This window comes from Gopherus evgoodei, chromosome 10 (genome assembly GCF_007399415.2).
Source record: "Gopherus evgoodei ecotype Sinaloan lineage chromosome 10, rGopEvg1_v1.p, whole genome shotgun sequence".
Lineage (NCBI taxonomy): Eukaryota > Metazoa > Chordata > Testudines > Testudinidae > Gopherus > Gopherus evgoodei.
This window is the reverse complement of record NC_044331.1, coordinates 68,740,176-68,764,496: the sequence shown is the minus strand read 5'-3', so window position 1 is coordinate 68,764,496 and position 24,321 is coordinate 68,740,176. Positions and strand designations below refer to the sequence as shown.

General features: G+C 43.6%; 1 protein-coding gene across 9 annotated transcripts in view; it reads right to left on the bottom strand.

Moving 5' to 3' along the window:
- Window positions 1–8,621: 8,621 nt before the first annotated feature.
- TMC5 (transmembrane channel like 5) overlaps window positions 8,622–24,321 on the bottom strand; it is a 46,705-nt gene continuing 31,005 nt past the window's right edge. For 7 of the 9 annotated variants that reach the window (XM_030576893.1, XM_030576891.1, XM_030576898.1 and 4 more), the window contains 7 exons: window positions 20,857–20,990; window positions 19,152–19,325; window positions 17,290–17,368; window positions 14,455–14,538; window positions 10,786–10,887; window positions 10,401–10,443; window positions 8,622–9,404 (listed from right to left, as the gene is read on the bottom strand). In XM_030576893.1, coding sequence (XP_030432753.1) covers window positions 9,289–9,404; window positions 10,401–10,443; window positions 10,786–10,887; window positions 14,455–14,538; window positions 17,290–17,368; window positions 19,152–19,325; window positions 20,857–20,990 — 732 coding nt within the window. In that variant the 3' untranslated portion in view covers window positions 8,622–9,288. The remainder of the gene's footprint in view (window positions 9,405–10,400; window positions 10,444–10,785; window positions 10,888–14,454; window positions 14,539–17,289; window positions 17,369–19,151; window positions 19,326–20,856; window positions 20,991–24,321) is intronic. The other 2 variants (XM_030576895.1, XM_030576900.1) reach the window with 2 other exon arrangements.

Genomic DNA, 24,321 nt, shown 5'->3' with positions numbered 1-24,321 from the left:
CTCTGGTTTGGGTAAATACTGCACTAAAACCTTGATGGCTGGTGGGTAAACTTGAATATCTCCTTTTACTTCAGTCTTAAACCTGACTTTAAAAAGGGGTGAGGGAGGCTAGAAAGGTTCTTCCTCCTGATGATACTGTAGCTGAATCATTCTTCATAAACACAGGCTGTGGAGCTGCTGTTAGCCAGAGGCTAAGTAGTAGCTGAAATTTTTTTTTTGAGTAGTTGTTGCTGCTAAACTGTTTGCACAGATAAATGGATTGAAGGGCTCTGTGACAGGGTTCTGTCACGACTCTTGGCACCAAGAGGGATAGCTCAGTGGTTTGAGCATTGGCCTGCTAAACCCAGGGATGTGAGCTCAATCCTTGAGGGGGCCATTTGGGGATTGGTCCTGCTTTGAGCAGCAGGTTGGACTAGATGATCTCCTGAGGTCCCTTCCAACCCTAATAATCTGTGATCTCCTGGCCATCCTGGGATTAGCTCTGCCAGGTGCTGCACCCTCCTCCCATTCTCCTTACCCATCTTCTCTGAGCCTGCAGCATCTGTCTCTTGGAGCAGCAGCTTCTGGTTTTAGGCTTGGCCCTCCGGCCAGGTCACTAAGTTCCTCTCTTTCCAGGGAAATCGCAGTCCTTTCAGATCAGCTGTCTGTCTGTCTCTCCAACATCCTGTGTCACTATCTGGTGACTGGTAGGGGAACCCAGGCTCACCCGCTACACTGGGTTCGAGCCCAGGGACCCTATAACATGCAGCCAAGGCCTGTACTGTCCTATCCCTTGCTGCTGTTTCCCTGGGCTTCTTCCTACAACCCTTCTCACAGGAATACTGCAGACTACCTCCCTGCAGCCCCTTCTACTTTCAGCTCCTGGGCTTTATAGGTGCCCCTCCTGTTCCTATACAGCTGGGCCTGGTTTAATCAATACCTGCTCCTTAGCTCCTCCTGCAGGTGTAGCCTGGGGAGTTAATGGGCCTGCCTGGCCCTCTTAACCCCTTCCAATCCTGTGTGGGGTGGACATCTTTTTAGGTACCACCTTCATCCCTACACATAACACTGCTGTGGCTGGCCTCTTGGCCCTGGTACCTCCCTTTCAATCTCAGTCCCTGCAGCCTCTACTAATTTTTTCCCAGAGGAGTTTGAACAAATACAGCTGCTGTTCAGCCAGATGTGTCAGATAGTCTTTCGGGTACCAATGTGCCTCCCACTGTCTCCAGCACTTGCCTCTGCAGGACCTGGATTCATCCCTGCTGTTTGTCAGTCCCCTTCTGCAGGGGTAGTGACTAGAGTCCAGCCTGGGAGGTTACAAGGGCTCTCTGTAAAAAAGGCTTCTGCATACTGAAGCTCCATTGTGTCTGCCTGTTTTTCTGCTATGGCTCTCCACGCCCCCTTGTATGGGGGTGAACACTTTATGCATTCCTTTACAGTCCACTACATTATCTCAGCCTCCGCTTGTATGTGGGTCATTTGTTGCACAGTCTTCGTCACAGGGCCTTGTATCAGGGGTGATCCTTTGCCCAGCCCCTTGTGATGGAGTTCCTTCACCACTCGTGGCCATTCTGGGGATTAGTTCTGTCAGGTGCTGCAACCTCTGTAGCGTTCTTTCTACCCATCTTCTCCAGTCTGTAGCCTCTCTTACACTCAGAGTGGCAGCTTCCAGTTTGTGGCTTGGCCCTGGAGCCAGGTCACTTAAGTTCCTCCCCTTCCATGGAAATCACAGTTCTTCTGGACCAGCTGTCTAGCTGACAGCTCCAATGCCCTGTGGCAGGTAGGTGAACCCAAGCCTGCTCTCTACACTGGGTTCCAGCCTAGGAACCCTAATAACATGCAGTCAAGGCCTGTATCGTCCTAGCCCTTGCTGCTGTTTCCATGGGCTTCTTCCTACTTATCTGGGTTCACACTTTTGTAAAAATCAAAGTGGTTTAGACTTGTAATAAACAAGTCGGATAGTTCAGGACTAGTTTTATAATGTGGCAGGTATGCATCATCTATTATGAGTAGCATCCATACGAGTAGGTTTGATTCTTTTCCTAATGGATCAAGACCTACGTTAATGTTGTTCTTATTATGAATACCACTAAATGATCAAACTGTTGTAGCTGTACCCTGGGTGGGACCTGTTGCTAGAGGAGAGATGTCATGAAGGGCACAGCTCTGCAAGAAAGATGTGTGGGGATAGAACTACTGTAAAATAAGGGTGATCTGATTTAAATTAGTGAGAGCACAGTAAAAATTAACCAAGTGTCAGTTTTATACCTTGCCTCTAGAACAAAATGTCACTTCCATGTCATTTAAAAGTAGAGAGACTTAAAACCAATTGTTTACCTGCTGTTGTTGACCATTGAGGCCTGGTCTACACTACGCGTTTAAACTGAATTTAGCAGCGTTAAACTGATTTAACACTGCACCTGTCCACACAACGAGGCCCTTTATATCGATATAAAGGGCTCTTTAAACCAGTTTCTGTACTCCTCCCCGATGAGAGGAGTAGCGCTGAAATTGGTATTGCCATGTCGGATTAGGGTTAGTGTGGCCGCAAATCGACGGTATTGGCCTCCGGGCGGTATCACACAGTGCTCCACTGTGAACGCTATGGAAAGCAATCTGAACTCGGATGCACTGGCCAGGTAGACAGGAAAAGCCCCGCAAACTTTTGAATTTCATTTCTTGTTTGCCCAGTGTGGAGCTCTGATCAGCATGGGTGGTGATGCAGTCCCAAATCCAAAAAGAGCTCCAGCTCCGTACGGGAGATACTAGATCTGATCGCTGTATGGGGAGACAAATCTGTTCTATCAGAGCTCTGTTACAGAAGACGAAATGCCAAAGCATTTGAAAAAAATCTCCAGACTATGATACAGAGTACACAGCACAGTGCTGTGTGACAAGTGTAACGGAAAGCAAAGAATCAAATGGACGCTCAGGGAGGGAGAGAGGGAGGGAGGGGATACCGAGGACTCCAGCTATCCCGCAGTCTCTGAAAAGCATTTGTATTCTTGGCTGAGCTCCCAGTGCCTGTAGGGTCAAACACATTGTCCAGGGTGGTTCAGGGTATAGCTCGTCAATTTACCCTGCCTCCCCCCTGTGAAAGAAAAGGGAAAAAAATCGTTTCTTGACTTTTTTTCAATGTCACCGTATGTCTGCTGCATGCTGCTAGTAGATGCGGTGCTGCGGCACTGAACAGTAGCATCCTCTCCCCTCCCTTCCCCAGTGGCAGACGGTACAGTGCAGAATGACTGGTAGCCGTCCTTGTCATCATCCTGTGAGTGCTTCTGGCTGGCCTCAGGTGAGGTCAGCTGGCGGCGCCTGGGTAAAAATAGGAATGATCCCGGTTATTCCCGGCAGAAGGTACAGAATGGCTGGTAACCGTCTTCATCATAGCAACTGGGGGCTGAGTTCCATCAGCCTCCCCCTTTCATGTCTAAAGAAAAGATTCTGTACTGCCTGGACTATCATAGCAGTGGGATGCTGGGCTCCTCTCCCCCACACCGTTTAATGTCCTGGACTATCATAGCAGCTGGAGGCTGCCTCCCCCTCATTTTATCTCACTAAAAAATCAGTGTTTGTTATTCCTGCATTCTTTATTACTTCATCACACAAATGAGGGGACACTGCAACAGTAGCCCAGGAGGGTTGGGGGAAGAGGGAAGCAACGGGTGGGGTTGTTGCAGGGGCACCCCCTAGAATGGCATGCAGCTCATCGTTCCTGCAGGATCTGACACAGAGCGGCTGTGCTCCCTAGTACACTAGTTCTCTAGTACACTTGCACCATATTCTAGGTAGAACTGACTCTATTTTTAGATAAAACGTAAAGGAGGGAATGACCCGGGAAGTCATTCCCATTTTTGTCTTTGTGCCCCCGGCCGACCTCAGCGAAGGCCAGCCAGGAGCACCCATAATAGCAGCAGACGGTACAGAACGATCGATAATAGTCTCTGCTACCTTGCAAAGGCAAATGAAAGCTGCTGTGTAGCGCTGCAGTACCACCTCTGTCAGCGGCATCCAGTACACAGACGGTGACAGTGACAAAAGGCAAAACGGGCTCCATGGTTGCGTGGGTAATCCAGGGAAAAAGGGTGTGAAATGATTGTCTGCTGTTGCTTTCACGGAGGAAGGAATGAGTAACATTTACCAAAAATCACCCGTGACATTGTTTTTGCACCATCATGCATTGGGATCTCAACCCAGAATTCCAATGGGCGGGAACTATGGGATAGCTACGGGATAGCTACCCACAGTGCAACGCTCCAGAAATCGATGCTAGCCTCGGTACATGGACGCACACCGCCGAATTATTGTGCTTTGTGTGGCCGCGTGCACTCGACTTTATACAATCTCTTTTACAAAACCGGTTTATGTAAAATCGGAATAATCCTATAGTGTAGATGTACCCCAAGATGTAGCTGAACATGCTTTACCAATAAGTGTGTAATTATGTATTTTCAGATACAAAGGGTAATCGCATGCTTTAGCATGCAGGCTAGCCTCTTGCGTTAGAGCTCCACCTTTCCCTGTCCATGACCCCTGTCAGCCTAGATACAGCACTGCACAAGTGGCACTTTCTTGAGACTCGGGTGGTGGGAATTGAGTAGTGTTGCCAGCACACAGGGTGCCCGAGGACAGCAACAGTGGGGGTGTTCGTCGCCCGGTGTGCTTCACGCCAAAGAACACACCAAGGTGGAGAAGCAGGCTAAGTTTATTTGAGATCTCAAAGCAAACCTGATGCACGGAGACAGGCACGTCTCAGATCATGCACACTGATACAAACAGTTTCTCTCTTCTTATACATGCTTTAGCCAAGCCGTTTCTATTACCCCCCATGCCCCCCTCTCCCCCCCCCGCCTTTTCCTGTGACTGCTACAAAAGCAATTATCCCATGTAGATAAATCACTTCTGGCACCTACTAATCTATCTTCGTTAGTGACTCTTCTCTAAACTACTATCTTATCCTAGTTTGTTATTCTACTCCCCTAGCCAGGTGCCTACAGGCCTCATTAGTGCCTTTTGGTACCGGCACTAGCTGATAGTTAGCCCCCCCTTACATTCCATTCTTTAAGCTAGCTTGTCAGGTCGCTGAGAGTTTAAACATGGAAGAACTTTGGTTCACTGAGGCCTTAACAGGGGGCTTCATTGAGACACAGTGGCTTTCCACCCTCCCGAGTGGGCCAATGACACCAACAGTAGTATTCCCTGTCAAAGCTAGAATAGCAAACTAAGAGGATCAACTGACCAGTTCACTCTCTTTTGTATTTAAATGATGCCTGATACTCATATGCTGTGTCTCTGTTGGGTGAAATCACTTTCTTCATAGGCTATAGCATATCTCATATGATCAATCAGGGATTAAAATCTACCTCAATAAATTAGGTAAAATCAGTGTTTTGTGCTCAATAATTAATTGTGTATACAATTCTATAGCACTTGACTCAAATGAAAGCTGCATGTAATGTAGGAACTAACAAGTTGATTAAAGGAAGGATAGGCTCATATATGGTCATTATAGCAGCAGAAAATAATGACTAATTGTGTACTGTATCTGTGGTGGGGCAGTAGATTTAAAACACAAAAAAGTTCCCTGCTTAGGAACTTCTATGAACTGACCAAGGTTGCTTATTTTCAAGAGTTACTCTTTCTCAGCTTTACTGGCCTGCCTTCAGTCTAGTCCTTGTTCAAGCCAGCCATTGCACAGTGAATCAAAGGCTGAAGTCGTAAGATATCTCCTGGAGAGTAACATGGCTGGTAACAGTATATACATGTATACACTCAATCCACTTTTAATAAAATATTCTCTTCAAGTGACAGTTTGTCCTTTTGTCTTTCATTCAGAGGTCTGTAGAAAACTTAACTAATGTTAAGCAGAAAGCTTCCTTTCCCCTATCCAAGTTACTAACATGTAGATACTTCTACATGGATTCTGCTGTAACACTTGCCTCCTCAAACTACTCCTAGACTGTGACTAAAGAATCTGTACTAATCTGATCATTGTAAGGTGAGTTGATATGAGCTATTTCATCTGGTAGCTGACCTTGCACTACTTTCTAATTAAAAGTCATTGAGCTGAATGGCAGTAAGTGGGAAAAGACTAGTCTTCTTTTCGTCTGCCATTATAAACAATGAATTTCCAAATATAGCTTGCTCCACTGAAGGTTGTCTGATGCTTTCCTCCTGAAGAAGTATTTTGACACGCTGCCTATCTATGCCATTATTGTAGTGGACAAGATCATTCTTACAGAAGCTGTACTTCAGGTAAGAAGTTGATGACAGCAGATAATTTGTATGATGGTCTCTTAACAGAGCAGTACCCTGGCAGAGTGGAGTTGAGCATCTTTTGGTAAATGGACCTGTGCCCATATGCACAAGACGTACAGTGGAATGAAAATAGTTCTTTCCCTTAAAGCTTCTTAAACTTTGATCAAGTAAAGCAGCCATAGGCTTGCTACTGTGAAATTATCTTAAATGGGGCAACCCTACTCAATTTTGTAGTGTTAATGGTGATGAAAAAAGCATCTTTCCTAATGGACATTAAGATCATACACTTGAGTGAAGTTGGCAGTTGTGTCACAAGCTGCTATTTTTGTGTATTTGGTTCCAGAAAGAGACATGTTACTCCTGAGCCAACGTATGCAGCTAGTTCTGAAGTGAGAATTTTTATCTTTCAGTTTTATTTTAATTATAAAAACCAGCTTATTCCATTGTGATGGGGCAGATGTGAGAATTGCAGTTGTCCTAGAAAACTCTTTTCTGGACGGTTGGAAGAGGGCTGAATGTGCTTTGCAGATAAACAGTTATAGTTAGACCACTTGACGTGAGTAGGAGCTGCTGTCCCCTAGACCTGTGACTCTCAACCTTTCCGGACTATTATACACCTTTTCGGAGTCTGTCTTGCATACCCCCAAATTTAACCTCACTTAAAAACTACTTGCTTACAAAATCAGACCTAGAAATACAAGTGTCACCGCACACTATTCCTGACTCTCATTTTAACCATATAATTATAAAATAAAATCAATTGGAATATAAATCTTGTACTTACATTTCAGTATATAGGGCAGTATAAGCAAGTCAGTGTCTGTATGAAATTTAAGTTTGTACTGACTTTGCTAGTGCTTTTTATGTAGCCTGTTCTAAAATCAGGCAAATATATGTACCCCCTGGATGACCTGTGTGTACCCCCAGGAGTATATATACCCCTGGTTGAGCACCACTGCCCTAGACTACATCAAAGTTTCTGCAGCAGTAGTAGTTAACAAGATTTTCCACCATAGTTACAATTTGCTGTTTACCTACCTCGGCAGTTCATTGATGCACACCTAGTACCAGTTTTGCCACTTGAATCTGAGCCCTTGCATTCCATCGGCTGAAAACTTTTTCTTTTGCTTGAACTATGAGCACAGAGTAGGAAGGAAAAAAATATACAGTTGGAATAAAAGTAAAATAAAGCAGTTAGAAAACTAGAGGGCAAAGGTAGGTGTTTAAAATATACAATGCTGGGCCAACTGAACTGAGTTTGCGCCATAGCTTTGGTGATCTCCCACCTGGCCTTTTGCAACTTCTTTCTCTCTGGCTAAGTTCCTCTCTCTTGAACCATATAGCATCAAACCTGCAGCTTTTGCTATCCCATCCTGTAGCACCTGTCCATCTACTCTTTGTACCTTCTGACAAAGCTCTACCCCTACTGTCCATCTTCAGCCATGTCCTATTCTCTATCGTTACCCCTAGGCTTAAGGGTGTATCCTTCCCTAAATACTCCAGCACCCCCTAGACCAACAACAACTTTTGCAATCTCCTGCATGCCATGCAGCCCATACTTTCCCATCCCTCCTCAAAAGCCCCATTCTTTTGAATAGCCTTCAAGTGCCAATTCTACTCCTGAGTTACCTTCCTCCACTGCAAAACAAAGCCTAGACTTAAATATGTATGCATCAGGCCCTGGCACCAGGTGTACACTGTATATTTCAGTCTTCCATTGTGTAAACTCAATCCTCTTCCTACACCTTCAGCTGTTGCGTCTCTCCAGCGCTAGCTTAGATTGTAAGCTCCTTGAGGCAGGTATGTCTTTTTTTTTTTCTGAAGCCTCAAGCAGACTCATGCTATTCTATTAGGTAGGAAACAAATATAAAGAAAAAGTAAAATGTGACCCAGGGAAATGAGTTGAGAAGAGGGGGCTGAGCAGATGTGAAATGACAGTGATGCAAGCAGGAGAAGAAATCAATTCCCAGAGAAACAGTTACAACAGTAACCCCCACTGAAGAGGAATTCTTAAATTAGGAAAGCAGTTGGAAAACTAGAGGACAAAGGTAGACCTTTAAACGTATCTAAGAAATGAGAGCCAGATTGAGATGGACAGCATAGCTATGCTAGGGGTCTGCAGCTGGCAAAGACTGTTGCAACAAAAGAAGCAGTGCAACATGCAGCCCAAAATCACGTTGATAAAACCCCCAACAGATATTTCCAAAGCACACTGGAGTATCTAGGTGCTATTTGACCCTTTGTTTACAATTTGTGCTTGTAGCTTAACATGTAGCAGGTGGCAGCTGGAATTTGTCACAAATATGAAGAAAAAGGATTTCTGTCATAAGCTGATGTAAGTGGTATGAAGTCATAATACAAATAATGCACACACAAAAACACAATTCAGATAACAAGATTAGTTTCATGTTATAGCCATTCCAAAATGACGCTTTAACCTCTGTCAAAAAGAGTGCAAAAGATGTGTAATCCTAATTGTGTAGAGATAGAGGCTGACAGCAGTAGGGTTCACACAAACATTTATATTCACTAATCTGTGTCACAATTTACTTTACAAATCATTTTACATAGGCTAGAATCTTTTTTAATTTATAAATACTTCATTTCTGTTTTTAAAAAATACAGCTAACAGCAGCCAGATCAAAACAAGTCAGATATAAGAATACCATCAAGGCTTCCAGATTTGTAATTTGCATTTGTCATTAGGCACATGTTACATTGAGACAATTAAAAAATTCCACCCTAACCTGATGAATGGTGGTCATTTGTTATATTTCAGCAAGAGATTTCATAGCGGATGAAAGAGAGGTCTGCTATTATCAAGATTTCATTTTTTTAAAACAAAATAGCACAGTGCATTTACTATGAAATTATAAAATTTAAACTGCAATTGATAAAATGCATTTTCTGATGTGTTCTTGCTTTAATTTTTTTCCTTAGCTTATTTGAAAAAGTCAGTCATTTCCAATGGGTTTCCAACCATTAGTGCAAAACAGTGACGTTTACTAGAAGTACTTCTAGTGATTAGTATGCATAATTGCTTCATACAGTTCATGGTCTAAAGTCCTCGTCATCGTTGTCCTCCATTTCCCATTCAGCCTGTTGTCTGGCTCTCAGAGCCAGCGCCAGAGTCTCAGAAATCCCTGGTTGGCATCCTTCTGTATCTGCTTTTAGCAAGGGAAGTAAGATGGACTTTGAGTGCACATATAACAACGTTAGCCCTCCATTTGTAAGAAAGTGCCTATGCTGGTAAATTAAATCATCTCTCAAGTACAAGGAAGATACATGTGTGTGCAAGCCAGATCAAGCTCATGTGTGAGATTCCATGCCTGTCTTGCTTCTGGCTATATGAAAATTCTAGGACACCATACACGCTAAGCCCTGATCTACACTTGGGGAAGGCGGGGGGGGGGGGAATCGATCTAAGTTACACAACTTCAGCTATGTGAATAACATAGCTGAAGTTGATGTACTTAGATTGACTTACTGTGGTGTCTTCACCATGGTGAGTCGACTGCTGCCGCTCCCCCGTTGACTCCATTTGCACTTCTTGGGGCACTGGTGTACAGGAGTCAATGGGAGTGTGCTCAGGGGTCAATTTATTGTGTCTAGACTAGATGCGATAAATCAATCCCCGTTGGATCGATCGCTGCCCACTGACTTGGCGGGTAGTGTAGACATACCCTTAATACAAAGTGAAGAACAACCCTTACTGATACAGTATTCCCTCCAGGCCTACTCCTCTAAGAGGACATGAGGTTTCATTTGTTTCAAGGAATTCACTTTTCAGGTACACATAATTCTGCCACCACGTTTCAAAAGTAGCCATTGATTTTGGATGCCCAGTTTGACACAGCTTGGGCCTGATTTTCAGAGGTGCTAAGCTCACACAGCTCCCATTGACATCAAGTAGAGCTAAGGGTGTACCCTAGCGGAGTCCAAGATGTATAGTCGAGCACTCAAAAACTAAGGCATAAATACCCAATGTCCACTTCTGAAGATGTTGGCTTTAATGGTCTAATCTGATTATTTGTTCCTACCCTTCATCGGAGGAAGACAGAATTCTGTAGTCATTATGGTACTTTGACCTACTGCATTTCAAAATCTTACTGAGCTGAACTTCTGTGAGTTGTTTTCTCTCTGTGTTGAGAGTTATTACTTACCAGGAGGCAGGCTCGTCTTTTCTGGTATCCTAGCAGAGGAGGGCTGAAAACAAAATTCACAGTAAATAAGAATATTTATTTATATGTTTTCCCACCACTATGCCTGTTACCTTACGTTTAAAAGCAAACTTAGATCACTTAAACAAACATATCCTTTGCTTCTGCCAACCTTATGTAGCTTTGTGAAGAACTAGTTGGATTCTGTTCTGAAAGCTTTTCTTGATACATTTTTATATTAAAAATAGTTTTTGAGGTGGGTAGATAACAGTGTCTGCAAACTGCGGGGGTCCTATTATCATCACAACATCCACATGAAAACTACTATTTTCCATACAAGTACCCTGTAGAGTGTAGACTGACCCTTTTCTTGGCTGGCTTATCATACCTCAACATAGAAGTCTCTTCCATTTCTCCCAAATGGCCTTTCTATGGAGGCTGTCATTTGCAGAGCAGCTCGTCTATATGGCTGGTACGAAGATGAACTCCTCTGGAAGACAGCATATCAGATTAGCAACATGTACATACCTACAATTGTAGCTGTTCTGTGGATACTATTCCTCCCACACCCCAAGCAGGTAGCCTATTTCTCAGTGCTCTATTTCCCCCAGCTCCACCTCCAGTGTGTTTTGGCACCTACATTTGCAAGGGGGCTAGCCCAGTCACAGGCAAATGCATATTTTGGAAGCTATTCACATTTTTCTAGGTGTTAGGGAGGGCTGTATGCTCACATCCTCACTCCAGGACTGCTCATGTAGGCAGATACCCTGTCACCAGGCAGTTGTCATTCACTGCAATTGCTCACTTAACCCTGAAGTGCACACATTTCTCTCAAACAGCATTAACTCACAGCCAGTCATCATAAGATTTTAACAGAGTCCCTTGCTAGATTTCTACATGTCCTGGGTTCAGGGTGGCTGGAAATACTAGGAAAACTAGCACCAGAGATGCAATTTTAAAAAAGAAAAGAAACGGAAAAAAAAAGACATCTTCCAAGTCTCCAAAAAGCATTAGGTTCAATTTGACTTTGGTGTGTCATCTACTCTTGTTTTATCCAAAGAGGTTCATCCGACTCCTGAGTTGCCCTACGCATTCCTCTTGGCTGAGAAAGGGTCACGACAGTGTTTTTATGTTATTGCCCTCAGAGCTGATCAATACTAGATGCCTTTAAACACACACACACACACACACACACGATACAGCCAACAAGAGAAAAGTGGCTCTGGGGGAGTAGAAGGGTGGAGTTCCCTGTCTTTAATAATAATAAAGAAAGCACACACAGATCTGTCAGGGACAGGGCTGTCCAGCTCAAGCAGACATACATGTTTTTAGAAGGTCTAAAAAAGAAAATCTCTGCGGATTCAATCCCTGATTAGCCTTAATCTATCCATGAAGATAGGATGCTGAAAGCAGAGGGCAGCCCCAACAAAGAATTCAATCCTGCCCCAAAGAAATCAGTAGAATTTTCACTATTAGATTTTAATAGGAACAAGGAGCACAGTGCACTGGGGAGAGAAAGAAAAATAAACCATCTCCTTATGTGAAGTACTGAGCAAGGCTATTCCTGCCATAACAAGTTAGAGAATCACCCTCAAAACATTTTATAGAGTCATAGAAATTGCAGGGCTGAAAGGGTCCTTGAGAGGTCATCTAATCCAACCCCCTGCGCTAAATCAGGACTAAGTAAATTTAGACCACCCCAACAGGTGTTTTTCTAACCTGCTCTGAAAAATCCTCCAGTGGCAGGGGTTCCACAACCCTTAATACCCTGTTCCAGTATTTAACAATCCTTATAGTTAGACAGTTTTCCCCTATATCTCACCACAATCTCTCTTGGTGCAGATTAAGGTCATTACTTCTTTCCTCCTTCAGTGGACGTGGAGAACACATCGGTCACCATTCTCTTTATAACAGCCCTCAACATATTTGAAGACTTATCGGTCCCCCACACTTGGCTTTCTTTTCTCAGGAATAAACCATACCCCAGTGTTTTTAAACCTTTCCCTGTAGGTCAGGTATTCTAAACCTTTTCTCATGTTTGTTGCTCTCCTATGGGACTCTTTCCAATTTGTCCAACATCTTTCTTAAAGTGTGGTGACAAAAATGAACTCAATACTCAAGCTGAGGCCACACCAGTGCCAAATAGAGCAGATCAATTACCTCTGATGTCTTATATACAAACATTCCTGTTAATATACCCAAGAATATATTAGCCTTTTCTGCAGCTGTATCACCATTGTTGGGTCATATCAATTTGTGATCCACTACAACCCCTCAGGTACTTTTTGAGCAGTTACCGCTTGCCTAACCAATTATTCCCCATTTTGTACTTGGGCAGATTGATTTTTTTTCTTCTCTAGGTGTAATACTTTGCACTTGTCTACACTGAATTTACTCTGTTGACTTCAAACCCATTCTGTAATTATCAAGGTCATTTTTGAACTCTAATCCTGTCCTCCAAAGTGCTTTGAGCTCATTAGCTTAGGGACAGGCATCTCCAGCTGTCTGGGAGACAATGTCAACAGCTGTCTGGGAGACAATGCTTCAGCAGGTTAGTGCCTTTTATTCAAGAATTGGTGCTACAAAGTTTTATTGGGCTCCTGTCTCCATCTCGTGGAGATACTGAGAAATAACAATAGTGCTTTTGGCATGCACTGTACAGAACCCTTTGTCAAACAATCTCAAAGGCAGGTGAATCTCATAACTCTCAATTTTCAGATGAGGAAACTGAGGCACAGATGTCCATTACTTGCCCAAAGCCACCCAGCAAGTCAGGAATAGAATTCAGATCTCAGCTCCCAGTTCCTTGCTCTTACCACTATGCTATGCTCGTGGTCTGTCTCCTGTTTTCTGGATTGGCATCTTTGGCCCTCTAGAGTTACACTGACAATTCATTGGCTACCACAAGAATCTTTTATTGCTTTAGATACAAACAACTAGGTGGAATAGAAGAGCACTGTGCATTGCAGAGGAAAGACACCAGAGCTTGGGCATCCGCACTAGAAGCTGTAGCAAGTAGCCTGCTCTGTCTATACTGCTTGAGAATTTGGCTGCACTGAGCCTCCTGAGATAAAAAGAGTTTATTTTCTTCTGTTGTCTCTTTGGGCTCTTTTTCCTTGGTTTCCTTTGTTGTTATTTTTTTTAAGCTTGCTTCCCTTTCTTTTGGGTGCTTTGTGGGGGGTGATGTAGGAAGAGAGGGGAATCTGTAAAGAAACGCAGAATGGCTGTAACAGAGAAACAAGTGGTCTTAGCATTAAAGAGCTCAGAGAAGAGTTTTGAAGATAGGGGAGAACACAGGATGTGATTAACCAGCACTTGAGACCAGCACAATGGTAGAAGGAAATTAGACAGGGATATTCCTGTCTTATTTCAGAGCTCCACCCATCTATCCCAGCAGGATACTGAGTGGACAATACACAACGAGCAGAACACAGGATAGCACATCAACATCGGAACAAACTCTTCTGGGCTGAATCCGCTCCAGGGACAGACTCTTACCTTGGCCTTGTCTAGGCTAGGAAAAAAAGGTCCTTTTTTCAAGTCAAATTAGCTCAGTTGAGCTCATTTAAAGATTGAAAACCCCACTTCAGACTAACCTTCACCTATTAAATTCAAGCCAAAAGGTATTAAAAACTCTCCATGTTCACGTTGAATGGGGTTTTCTGTGGAGTTATAAGCTCCTGTGACCTAACTCGGTTGGGGGTGAAGGGGAAATCACCTTTTCCCCTAGTCTAGAGGAGGCCTGAGAATGAATGATCCCTTTTGTGACTGTCATGTCTACATTAGGAAGGTTTTCCTTTGGCTTTGTAAACACCAACAAGGAGGTTGTCTTTACTTGAGATTTTGACCTTAGGCTGATCCCCTGGATAAATTACAAGTGCATTAGCATTGTCCAGACTAGCTTTTGCAAAAGGTGTTAACAACTAGAGTGGCTGTACCCCTAAATGGTGATTGATTTATAAAATCAGCAGTTCATAGATAGTGTTCCCTTCTGGCCTTGTGATCATTTATCTAAAGAATGTGAACAACACAGAAACACCCACGCCTTTGAACTGACCTCTTGTTGTTCTTTTGGTGGGTCTAGTTTTGATGTCTGCAGTGCACGTAGTTTATTAAGTAAAAACATTTTATCCTTTCCTTCCTACAATAAAGAAAAAAATGAATGTTATTATCTTGAATGTACATATTATTCCTAATGCAATCGCAGGGCTTGTCTACACAGGGAAATTGAACAGGATAATAATTACAATCAAAGTTGAATAATTGTGGAATAAAATCACATTTATTCCAGAATATCATGTCTACACAAGAGAGTTATAGTGGCACAGCTATAACAGAAATTGACTGGTATATGTATAGCAGAATAATTTCCCAGAGTAGATAAGACCCAAGTTATTCTAACTCCATTAGTCAAAATGTATCTATAGATGGGCTGTGTGACATTGCACTCCATAATGTTTTATGGAAATATACTTATGAGTGTAAATATGATGTAACTGAAATATGCTTCATGCAAAAGGTCTCTTGTAAGGCATCAGAATAAAGGTTATAACCTACTGAATAGTCCTCTTATTTGTAAGCATGTATCATCCTTGTATCTGAAGCTAGGAATATGAAGTATAATTCTGAGGTCATATTGTAATTAGGCAAAGCTGGACCATTAATGGTTGCTTAGAATCTTGATGGCTCCCATTGACTAGGACAATTGGTTGTAAATGGTTTATTTACCAGCAAGTCTTCCTGCATATGTGCCTGCCAGCCCTGGAAGAATGGAGGGGGTCTCACAATGACATGTGACCATGTCACCTGATACTGGAATCTATCTTAAACCTCATACTTTTCCATTTATAACGAGGGGTGGGGACCCAGAGAAACAAAAGATTCACACCTTGTGCTATAGATATAAAGGGGGGTGGGGACCAAACAAAGGGAGCTTCCAGTCATAAGAAAACCCCTAGTTTCCACCTAAGATGTCTGCTGGAATGGACAAGGACATTGCCAGGGGAAAGGATTGGACCCAGAATAGGAAGTAGTCTAGTCGTTGAAAGAAGCTTTTTGGAACACCTCTGAGGGTGAGATATTATCTGGAATCAGTTTCTTAATGTATTAGGCTTAGATTTGCGTGTTTTGTTTTATTTTGCTTGGCAACTTACTTTGTTCTGTCTATTATTACTTGAAACCACTTAAATCCTACTATTTATATTTCATAAAATCACTTTTGTTTATTGATAAACCCAGAGTAAGTGATTAATACCTGTGAATCTCTCTCTATCAGTGTTATAGAGGGCGGGCAATTTATGAGTTTACCCTATATAAGCCTTTTACAGAGTAAAACGAATTTATTTGGGGTTTGGATACCACTGGGAGCTGGGTGTCTGGGTGCTGGAGATGGGTGACCTGCTGAGCAGTTTTTGGTTAAAGTCTGCAGTTTTGAGGGCATGGACCAGACGTGGGCTTGTGTTGCAGCAGGCTAGCATGTCTGGCTCAACAAGACAGGATTCTGGAGTCCCAAGCTGGCAGGGAAAATGGGCTCAGAGGTAATCTCAGCACATAAGGTGACAGTCCCAAGGGGGTCTCTGTGACTGAACTAGTCACAGGCTGTAACCCCAAAGGTTTACTGAGGAGGCAGGGAGAGATGCAGCCTGAAGCACTAGCTTTCCCAAAGCCAGCTGAGAGAATGCAGAAGAGGGAGTGTTATGCATATAGTTACATTTTCAAATCCTGCAGGAATCTGATTAAACAGATTACGTAGCTACCCGGCAGGGGAGGTGGAGGAGGGAGAATAGGGTGAGGAGAGATAAAATCATCTCCAGCTGCAAGCAGACAGACAGGAAGCCTGCAGTACAGCCCCTCTGCAGTCACTACTCTAGCCAACAGGCTGGCTCTTTCTCCCTCCAGCGGGGTTGTCTTGGCCACTAGAACAGATCCAGTGGTGCCCACATGTCAGTACATTCAGAGCCAGCATGGAGCCTACCTCCCTGGCACACGACAATTATTATTCTCGCGCCCAAGGAGCATACACAGGACCTTCGCCAGCTGCTGAATTTCACCCGAGATGACTTCTACACAGACTTTACATGCAGAAAATAGGCCCCACATCCCAGCTTCAGAAAGTGAGTCAGCTCTGGCAGCCCCTGTCCTCTCCCTAGCAAGCCAGCCAGCTCTTCAGATTAACCAAATCCTGCTTAGCCAAAAGTCTCAGGGATGGGGGCGCATGACCCAAAACTTTCACACAACTCAAGGTGCTACTCTAAGTCTGTCTTTATTGTCACAAAAGCCTTTGGGATGATGAACCTCAGACCCCTCCTCTCACATACTAAGCAAAAAGCATAAAAATAATATTTACAAAAGTAAAACTAATTGTACTTTTATTTTCACAAAACTAACTAACTAACTAACTAACTAACTAACTAACTAACTAACTAACTAACTAACTAACTAAAGCAACTGCTCTGTGGTGGTTTTTTTACAACACCTAGGTTTTACTGTCCTCTTAGGCATTAGCATTAATGGGAATGGTGTTTTCACTGAAAAGGCTAAACCCACCAATTCAATTTCTGTCTATTTAGAAACCAAATCTAACAAAGACACACAGTTTGCAGAGCTGGATCAGACTACTACTTCCTGAAAGTACCATATCCTGACACCTAGCCATCTGACACCACACCTCCGTGGAAACAAACCGTTTCCTTGCTTTGCATAACCTTAAAATAAACTGCATACCAGATTGATTAGTCAAGTGTGTTTAGGAGATTAATTTCCTCTTCTTACTTGTACCAAAACAGAAACCTCTCTGTGTGCAAGCATCATATGCAACGGACATGAGGAAACCAGCTAACATGTTTGTTGCCTGTCTTTTTTTAAATAATATAAATCTGAAAAATAAACTTACATTAATAATTTGCTCATGCAGGAGTCTGACCATTATCCTTCGTCCTTCTATTATTTGCCAGTAAAGATATGTGATAATTCTGAAAGGAAAAAAAAGTGCAGCACATGAGTATTTATATTCAAGTGATGCTTCTCTTCTGAATCACTGTCAAACAAGACGACATCTTGTTCACTTTACACAATGATTACTCATAAGTAATATGCAGCATTGTTATAAAAGATATTACCTCACCCACTGTGCCCCAGACAAATACTAAATGGGTCAGAAGTTCTATTGGGAAAGACCCAAAGCTTTATGGGCTCTGACACAAATACAAAGCAGGCAGGCAGGCCAACACCACGAGGTACCTTTTAGTTCTAGCCAGGAATCCATTGTGTTCAACCAACCTTGTACCAGTTGTCGGCACTGTCCCTCCCCTTCCCCTGCCAATTAATGAACCTTAATAACTATCACATAGAGGCAAATCCTGGTTCCACTGGCATCTCTTGAAGTTTTGTTATTCAGTTTTATGGGATCAGGATTCAACGCTTAGAAGGGATTGTGCTTGGACTATGAGACTGGAAGCAATGACTCATCTACTATTCCCAGTTTTCCTGCTGCTTTATGGAGTCTTGGGCAAATCCCATAACTGCTTTGGGAGAGCTTTTCAAAGGCACAAATGGCAATTAGGAGCCAACAGGAATTACGTGCCGAAGCCAGGTCTATACTAGGCCATGTCTACAGTAGGAGTGCTTTGCTGGTATATAGGACTGCTAGTAAGATAGCAAAGGGGTCCTAGTGCCGATGCAGCTATACCAACCTACCAGTGCTTTGTTCTGGTACAGCAGTTAACCAAGCTTTTCAGGTAAAAAGCACAGTGTTGCTGGTATAACTACACCTACAACAGAGGCTTCTTCTGGCACAGGCTTTGCTGGTCACAAATCACACCCCTAACATAGCTAGACCAGCAGAAGTCTGTAGTGTAGATGTAGACCAGGTCACTATAAATATTTGCTGGTGTAGCTACGTTGGTTGGCAGCCTGTGGAGGTGGTGAGATGGGGGGGGGGGGAAATCACACCCCTAACTGACATAGCTCTGCCAGCAAAACCCAGTGAAGATCAGCTTGTATCAGCAAATGAACTCCTTTTGTTAATATAAGCCGCATCTCTGGCATTAAAGGGCTTTGCAGTGTTGGCTAGCCCACAGCTAGAAAAAATGTACTGGTTCCAGCTACCCCAACAAACCCTCCTAGTATACAGACAGTCTATAGCTAATAACTAGTTCCTTGAAATAAAAGAAGCTATGCAAGCAAAAGGACCCCCTTCCCCTACCACCCATAACTGCATCTACACTAGGGTTTTTGCTGGTAGAAAAATGTCACCAAAAATAAAATACCCTCTAATCAACATAAGATTAGAACTGGCAAAAGTTCCTCGTGTAGACCTGGCCTCTCATTTGGGCCTTTGAAAATCTGTCCCCTTTACCTACCGATTTGCTTACCTTTTAAACAGGAAGAACAAACCATCCTATCAGTTGTATCCAAGATGATTTGCTTATTTTGTAAATTGTAAGTGCACTAGTGGGAAGAGGCTTTGTAAATCTGGATACCCAATAAAATGGGTGTTCTTGAAGAACGGTCTCTCATAGGGCTAGCGTGAGGCTGCTTCGTAAAGAGCTCTGAGCACCTCATATAAAAAGGAGCAAATTGTCTTTGCTTCTCTCGATAAATACCACAAATTCTCACTAAATTCCAATATATTTATTGTTTCCACCAATGAAGCTTTAATGTTTCTTTTGCGTTTTCATCACAGAGAATGAACACCTCATGAAGAAGTTTCCCTCACTTTCTCTCCCCCACTCAGTTTCATTTATGGATACTTACAGGACGATGACAGTGAGGATGAAGAAGAAATGCACGCTTCCAATTAAGTTATAATAAATCCACACCACCCATTTTGAACTGGAATAGCTGTCCAATATGTGCATCCATCCAGAAACGGCATCAATTATGGAGGTCAAGCCTTGGAACGGACCACATTGTTTAGAAGGTGTCCGCCTGGAAAAACAAGACAAAGTATATTTTTTAAAAGTGCTAGTTCATTTCCTCTAGGCCTTTGTACCCTCACCCTGGGGTTAGTTACACTCGTTGCCACAGAGTACTAGGTCTTCTTGGGTGACCGTATGCAGTTCAACTCACTGACATGTAACTCCCTGAGCAAATCTTAACTGATAGAGGGCTTGCTCCATGTCTGTGTTTTAAGTTTTTACACTGCTGAGTCCCGTCCAATAGCATCAGCCCAGTTGATTATCTGAGCAGGGACACAAGACCCTCTCACAGTAGATCAGTGGGCAGCACTGCCTTTCAGATGCCAGTCTCTAGCTAGTTATAACAAGTTAATTGCCATAGTAGAGGCTACACTACTTTTATAGATGCATTATGCATGTTTAATAAAAACCACAACACCATCACCTTGTTTTTCCGCTCCATTTTTGTAGAAGAATATTCAGAAAAGATTTTTGGTAAAAACAGGATGTGGCTCAGCCCCTAGCAAAAGCAATAATTTTCAGACTAGAAAAAAAAAGGTCTTAGCATTCATGAGGTAGGTTAATAAAGGTTTCTGTTTGTGATAAGGTGGATGTTTGGTTTGCAGAGGCTGGAATGGAGCCAAGCCATGCAAATCTGAAATGAGTGAAACCTCCCAGTGTTTATGAAGATCTACTAGGAAACATCCCACTTGAACCCTTATTTCTGGTCCTGCCCTTGATCTTAAGTCACTTTTTGGTAGCTAGCAAGTGAGGCTGCTGTACTGGGTGCAAGAGAGAAGAGGAAATGGGTTTGTCACAGAAACTTCTGAGAGAAAGAAAGAGAGGAGGGAGAGCCAAACTGTCACAGCAAATGTTCCATTTAATAAGCAAACCAAACTCAAGCCACCAAACAGAGGTTTGCAACTCATCTGATTTTTCTTATAAGAGTTTTCTGCCTCCACACATCTTGCATAGTTTCTTGGGCTGCCTTTTGTTCCTCCAGGTGGGAGAGCAGAAGTGAATGTAGGGAAAATGGACAAACAGGAATAGCAGCTTCTATCTATCATACCTACATGGCTCCCATTACCATAATATCTGAGCGCCTCACACTATGCTGTGAAGCAGGGAAATTCTACTCTCTCTCATTTTACAGATGAGGGACCTGAGGCAAAGGGACACCATGTGACTTGCCTGAAATCACACAGGAAGTCTGTGGCAGAGGAAAGAAATGAACCTGGGTTACCCATGTCACAGGCCAGTACTAGCTTTCCTCTGCTTCCTTCTCATCCTTCAGATCTTTGGGGGGAGCTGCACGGTCTCAATTCCACTCTCTTTCAATAGTTGAGCACAGCTTTCAAGGGATTAACTTCAAGTCTATGAGTTTGCAATAGTGTTCTTTAGAGTTCTGAACAGTTTATGAGTAACACTCGAAAACTTTCAGTGGAAGACAATGCAGATTTCTCTTTAGTATGTATTAAAATATCTCCACCCTGTTTGGTTTCTGATTAAGGTGTAATTCAGTTTAGAGATAGTGAAGACTGAATGCTGATGCTCTTTCCTACCTCCAGATAATGACCGCCATTACAGACAGGACTCCAGTAAAGGAAGGGAAAAACAGCAGAAAAATGAAGAGTGTCGTCATCTGAGAAGCTCTCCAGACTTTGCGAGGTGGTTGACAATTCCTCATCAAACTGACCTTTAAAAAAAGATGCACACACACCACACAGAGATGGAGTTGTGTTACATGCCATTTAAATAACTGTGTTTCACTCAATCCAATTGAAATCCCTAGCAAATTCATAGGAATAGCATTCATCAACTGTTTCCAAACAGCACTTCCAGCAACAAATATACTACATCACTATAAAGTACAGCCTTTCAAATAGTGAGAGGCAAAACAAGATTCTGTTGGTCAGGATTTTGAAAATCAGACTAGGGGGCATTTCACCTGAACCCCAAAGTTCAAGGGAGTTTTGATCAATGGTACAAATTCTACTTTCAAGACCACAAAACATTTAATATTTGTTGAGTCTGAGAAGAACTCACTAGAAGTCAACTTCTCCTATATGCTATGGCACAGGGCCGTCCTTAGGATTTATGGTGCCCTAGGCGCGATTATTAAACTGGTGCCCCTGTGCCTGTCTTGCTCTTAGCAACATGAACATAAGCTTACAGTATTGGAAAACTTGCCACATGCATGTTACTTTAACTTAATTAAACACACTGTAATGCTGATGGACTAGCACTAAAGAAGTAGAACTATAGAAAAAATTCTGATTTGACAGAATGATGCAAATATATTTTTTTAAATTTGTCAACATTTTATTGAAAATTTATATGAAGAGGTGTTGAAACAAGGATTAGTTTTTAATTAAAAGCAATCTTTCTGGCTTTTTTGGCTGCAAAATCAGTAATAATGTCATTGTATGACAAAGACAAAGTGATGTCTTGTTCGATTGCAAGAACAGCAAGACCAGTCAAGTGTCCCTGACTCATCGTAGAGCGGAGATAGTTTTTAATGAGCTTTAGTTTTGAGAAACTCCGTTCTCCTGATGCTACTGTTACAGGAATTGTCAGTAGAATATGAGTGGCAAGTTAGCTAGTATGAATAAACTGTACATCATCGATTTTGCATGTGGCAACAACTCAATTCTTCGTACAGTTCAAGTCCATTTAAATCAAAATGATCACCATGCTTCAGGAGGCTCTCTAGGTCAGGGGTCCCCAACGTGGTGCCCGCAGGTGCCATGGTGCCCACAGGGGCCTCTCAGTGCACCCGCGTACTGGCTGGAGGATGAGCATCTGCTGAAATGTCGCCGAAATTTGGCAGTATTTTGGCGCCGACGCCTCTGGATGACACTGCTTGCCACTGAATTTCGGCAGCATTTCGGTGGATGCTCGTCCGCCACCACGGTCCTTCGTCTGGCACCTGCCAGATGAAAAAGGTTGGGGACCACTGCTCTAGGTTCTTGCACTTTGTCATTAGTTGCTCCTGTTTTCCTATTTCGTTGAAGTTAGTCCCTCTTAGCCCGTTGCCAGCTGAGTGAATGGAACCCCAGGCCGACAGTGAGTTGAGTGGCTCAGCCGGGGTCTCAGCCGCTGGCCTGCTCAGCCCTCTGCCAGCCTGGGGTTCCTTGGGGGTCTCCAGGCCAGCAGCGGGTGCTGAGTGGGGCTGGCAGCTGGGACCCCAAGTGGCAATGGGGCAGCAGCCGGAACTCCAGAACAGCGGTGGGCTGAGTCGCTCAGCCCACCACTGCGTGTCATCAAAAATCAGCTCGCATGCCACCTTTGGCACATGTGTTGTAGGTTGCCGACCCCTGCTTTATACATTAGTAAGGAGATGAGCATATTACAGTTGTTGGAGGGCTCTATTTAGCAGTAACAGGGCTATAGGAAAGTCAGTCAACATTTTTTGTTTCTCTGACGAAAACTGGCCCACTCCCTTCCCCATACCAAACTTGTCACAAATAATTGTCAACTTAATTTTCTGTTTTTGGCTAAGATACTGATTTTTAAAAAAAAATATATTGAAATTGAATTCAGGATTGTTAGCAAGCATTTTTGGCAAACAAATTTGCTCAATGACAATCAAAATGGCAACACAGTACTGCTTTCATGCTTGGCTGACCCCCCGCCCCCCGCCTGCTGGTTCAACAGGTGCAGTAGAAGAAGAGATTGGTGGAAAACTGCAGGACCCCAAAATCCACCTCTTGCGGTGCAGAGTGGCAACAGCAGCAGCAAACCCTCAGGTCTGATCACACGCCAATGGGCACCACCGCCAGCCCAACAGACCATGGTGAAGTTAGCACAGCATCTGATCTCAGGGACGGGCCACCCATGGAGCCACAGCAGCTCATCCTGCCCTGTGCATCTCTCCCCGGATGAGATGGATCACTGCCAGTCCGGGGGAGAGATGCGCTCCCCAGCTAGAGTGACCAGATCCAGATGTCCTGATTTTTATAGGGCCAGTCCCGATATTTGGAGCTTTGTCTTATATAGGCACCAATTACCCCCACTTAGGGTGACCAGACAGCAAGTGTGAAAAATCAGGATGGGAGGTGGGGGGCAATAGGAGCCTATATAAGAAAAAGACCTCAAAATTGGGGCTGTCCCTATAAAAGTGGGACATCTGCTCACCCTGCTCCAACCCCCGTCCTGATTTTTCGCACATGCTATCTGGCTATCCCCAGCCCAGCCCTGTGTGACCATTCCAATCCTGGCTGCCTGCGAGGAAGTGAGTTACTTTCACTGTCATTCCTCAGCAGGTAGGCAGCCAGCCTCACCTCCCCTGCAGCACCTCACCCAACACAGCCCTGACAGCCCTCACACCGGGGGAAAGAGTCACACTCACAGGTGAGTTCCTTCCCCCACCCTTTCCCAGAGACCCCAGCAGCCAATCCCCTCCCCCAGACTGTGCTTCATTCGGCTCTCTCTAGGACCCAGCAGCCCTGCTCTTACATTCTCCACTGCTTCCTATCTGTCCGGGCTCCCAGCAGAGTGGTGCCCCCAGACCTAGGTGCCCAGCAGAGTGGTGCCCTAGGCAGCTGCCTGTTCTGCCTATGGCTAAGGACAGCCCTGCTATGGCAGTAGACTCAGGCCTGGTCTATACTTACAATTTAGATTAATTTAGCTACATTGCTCACCCGAGCACCATAGTTAAGCTAACCTCGCCCACTGGTATAGATGTGGATAGGTCAATGGAACAGTTCTTCCATTGATCTCGCTACTACTGCTTGGGGAGGTGGATTACCTACAAATCAACAGAAAAACCTCTTTTGTCAATATAGGATACATTACAGCATCACAGCTGCAGCAGTAGTACTCATAGTGTAGACACAGTCTAAGTGTTCAATTATTGAAAATAGTACAGTCATGCATACAACAATGGGGGGACTTCTGGTTTTGGCTGGTGTGTGTTGTGTCACACCCACCCACTCATGCTTTCATTTCACTACTTCATTCTCTGCATCTGACAAATTTTGCCTTTAACCTCTCTTTTTTCCCCCAGAAGAACTTTTTCTGTAGAG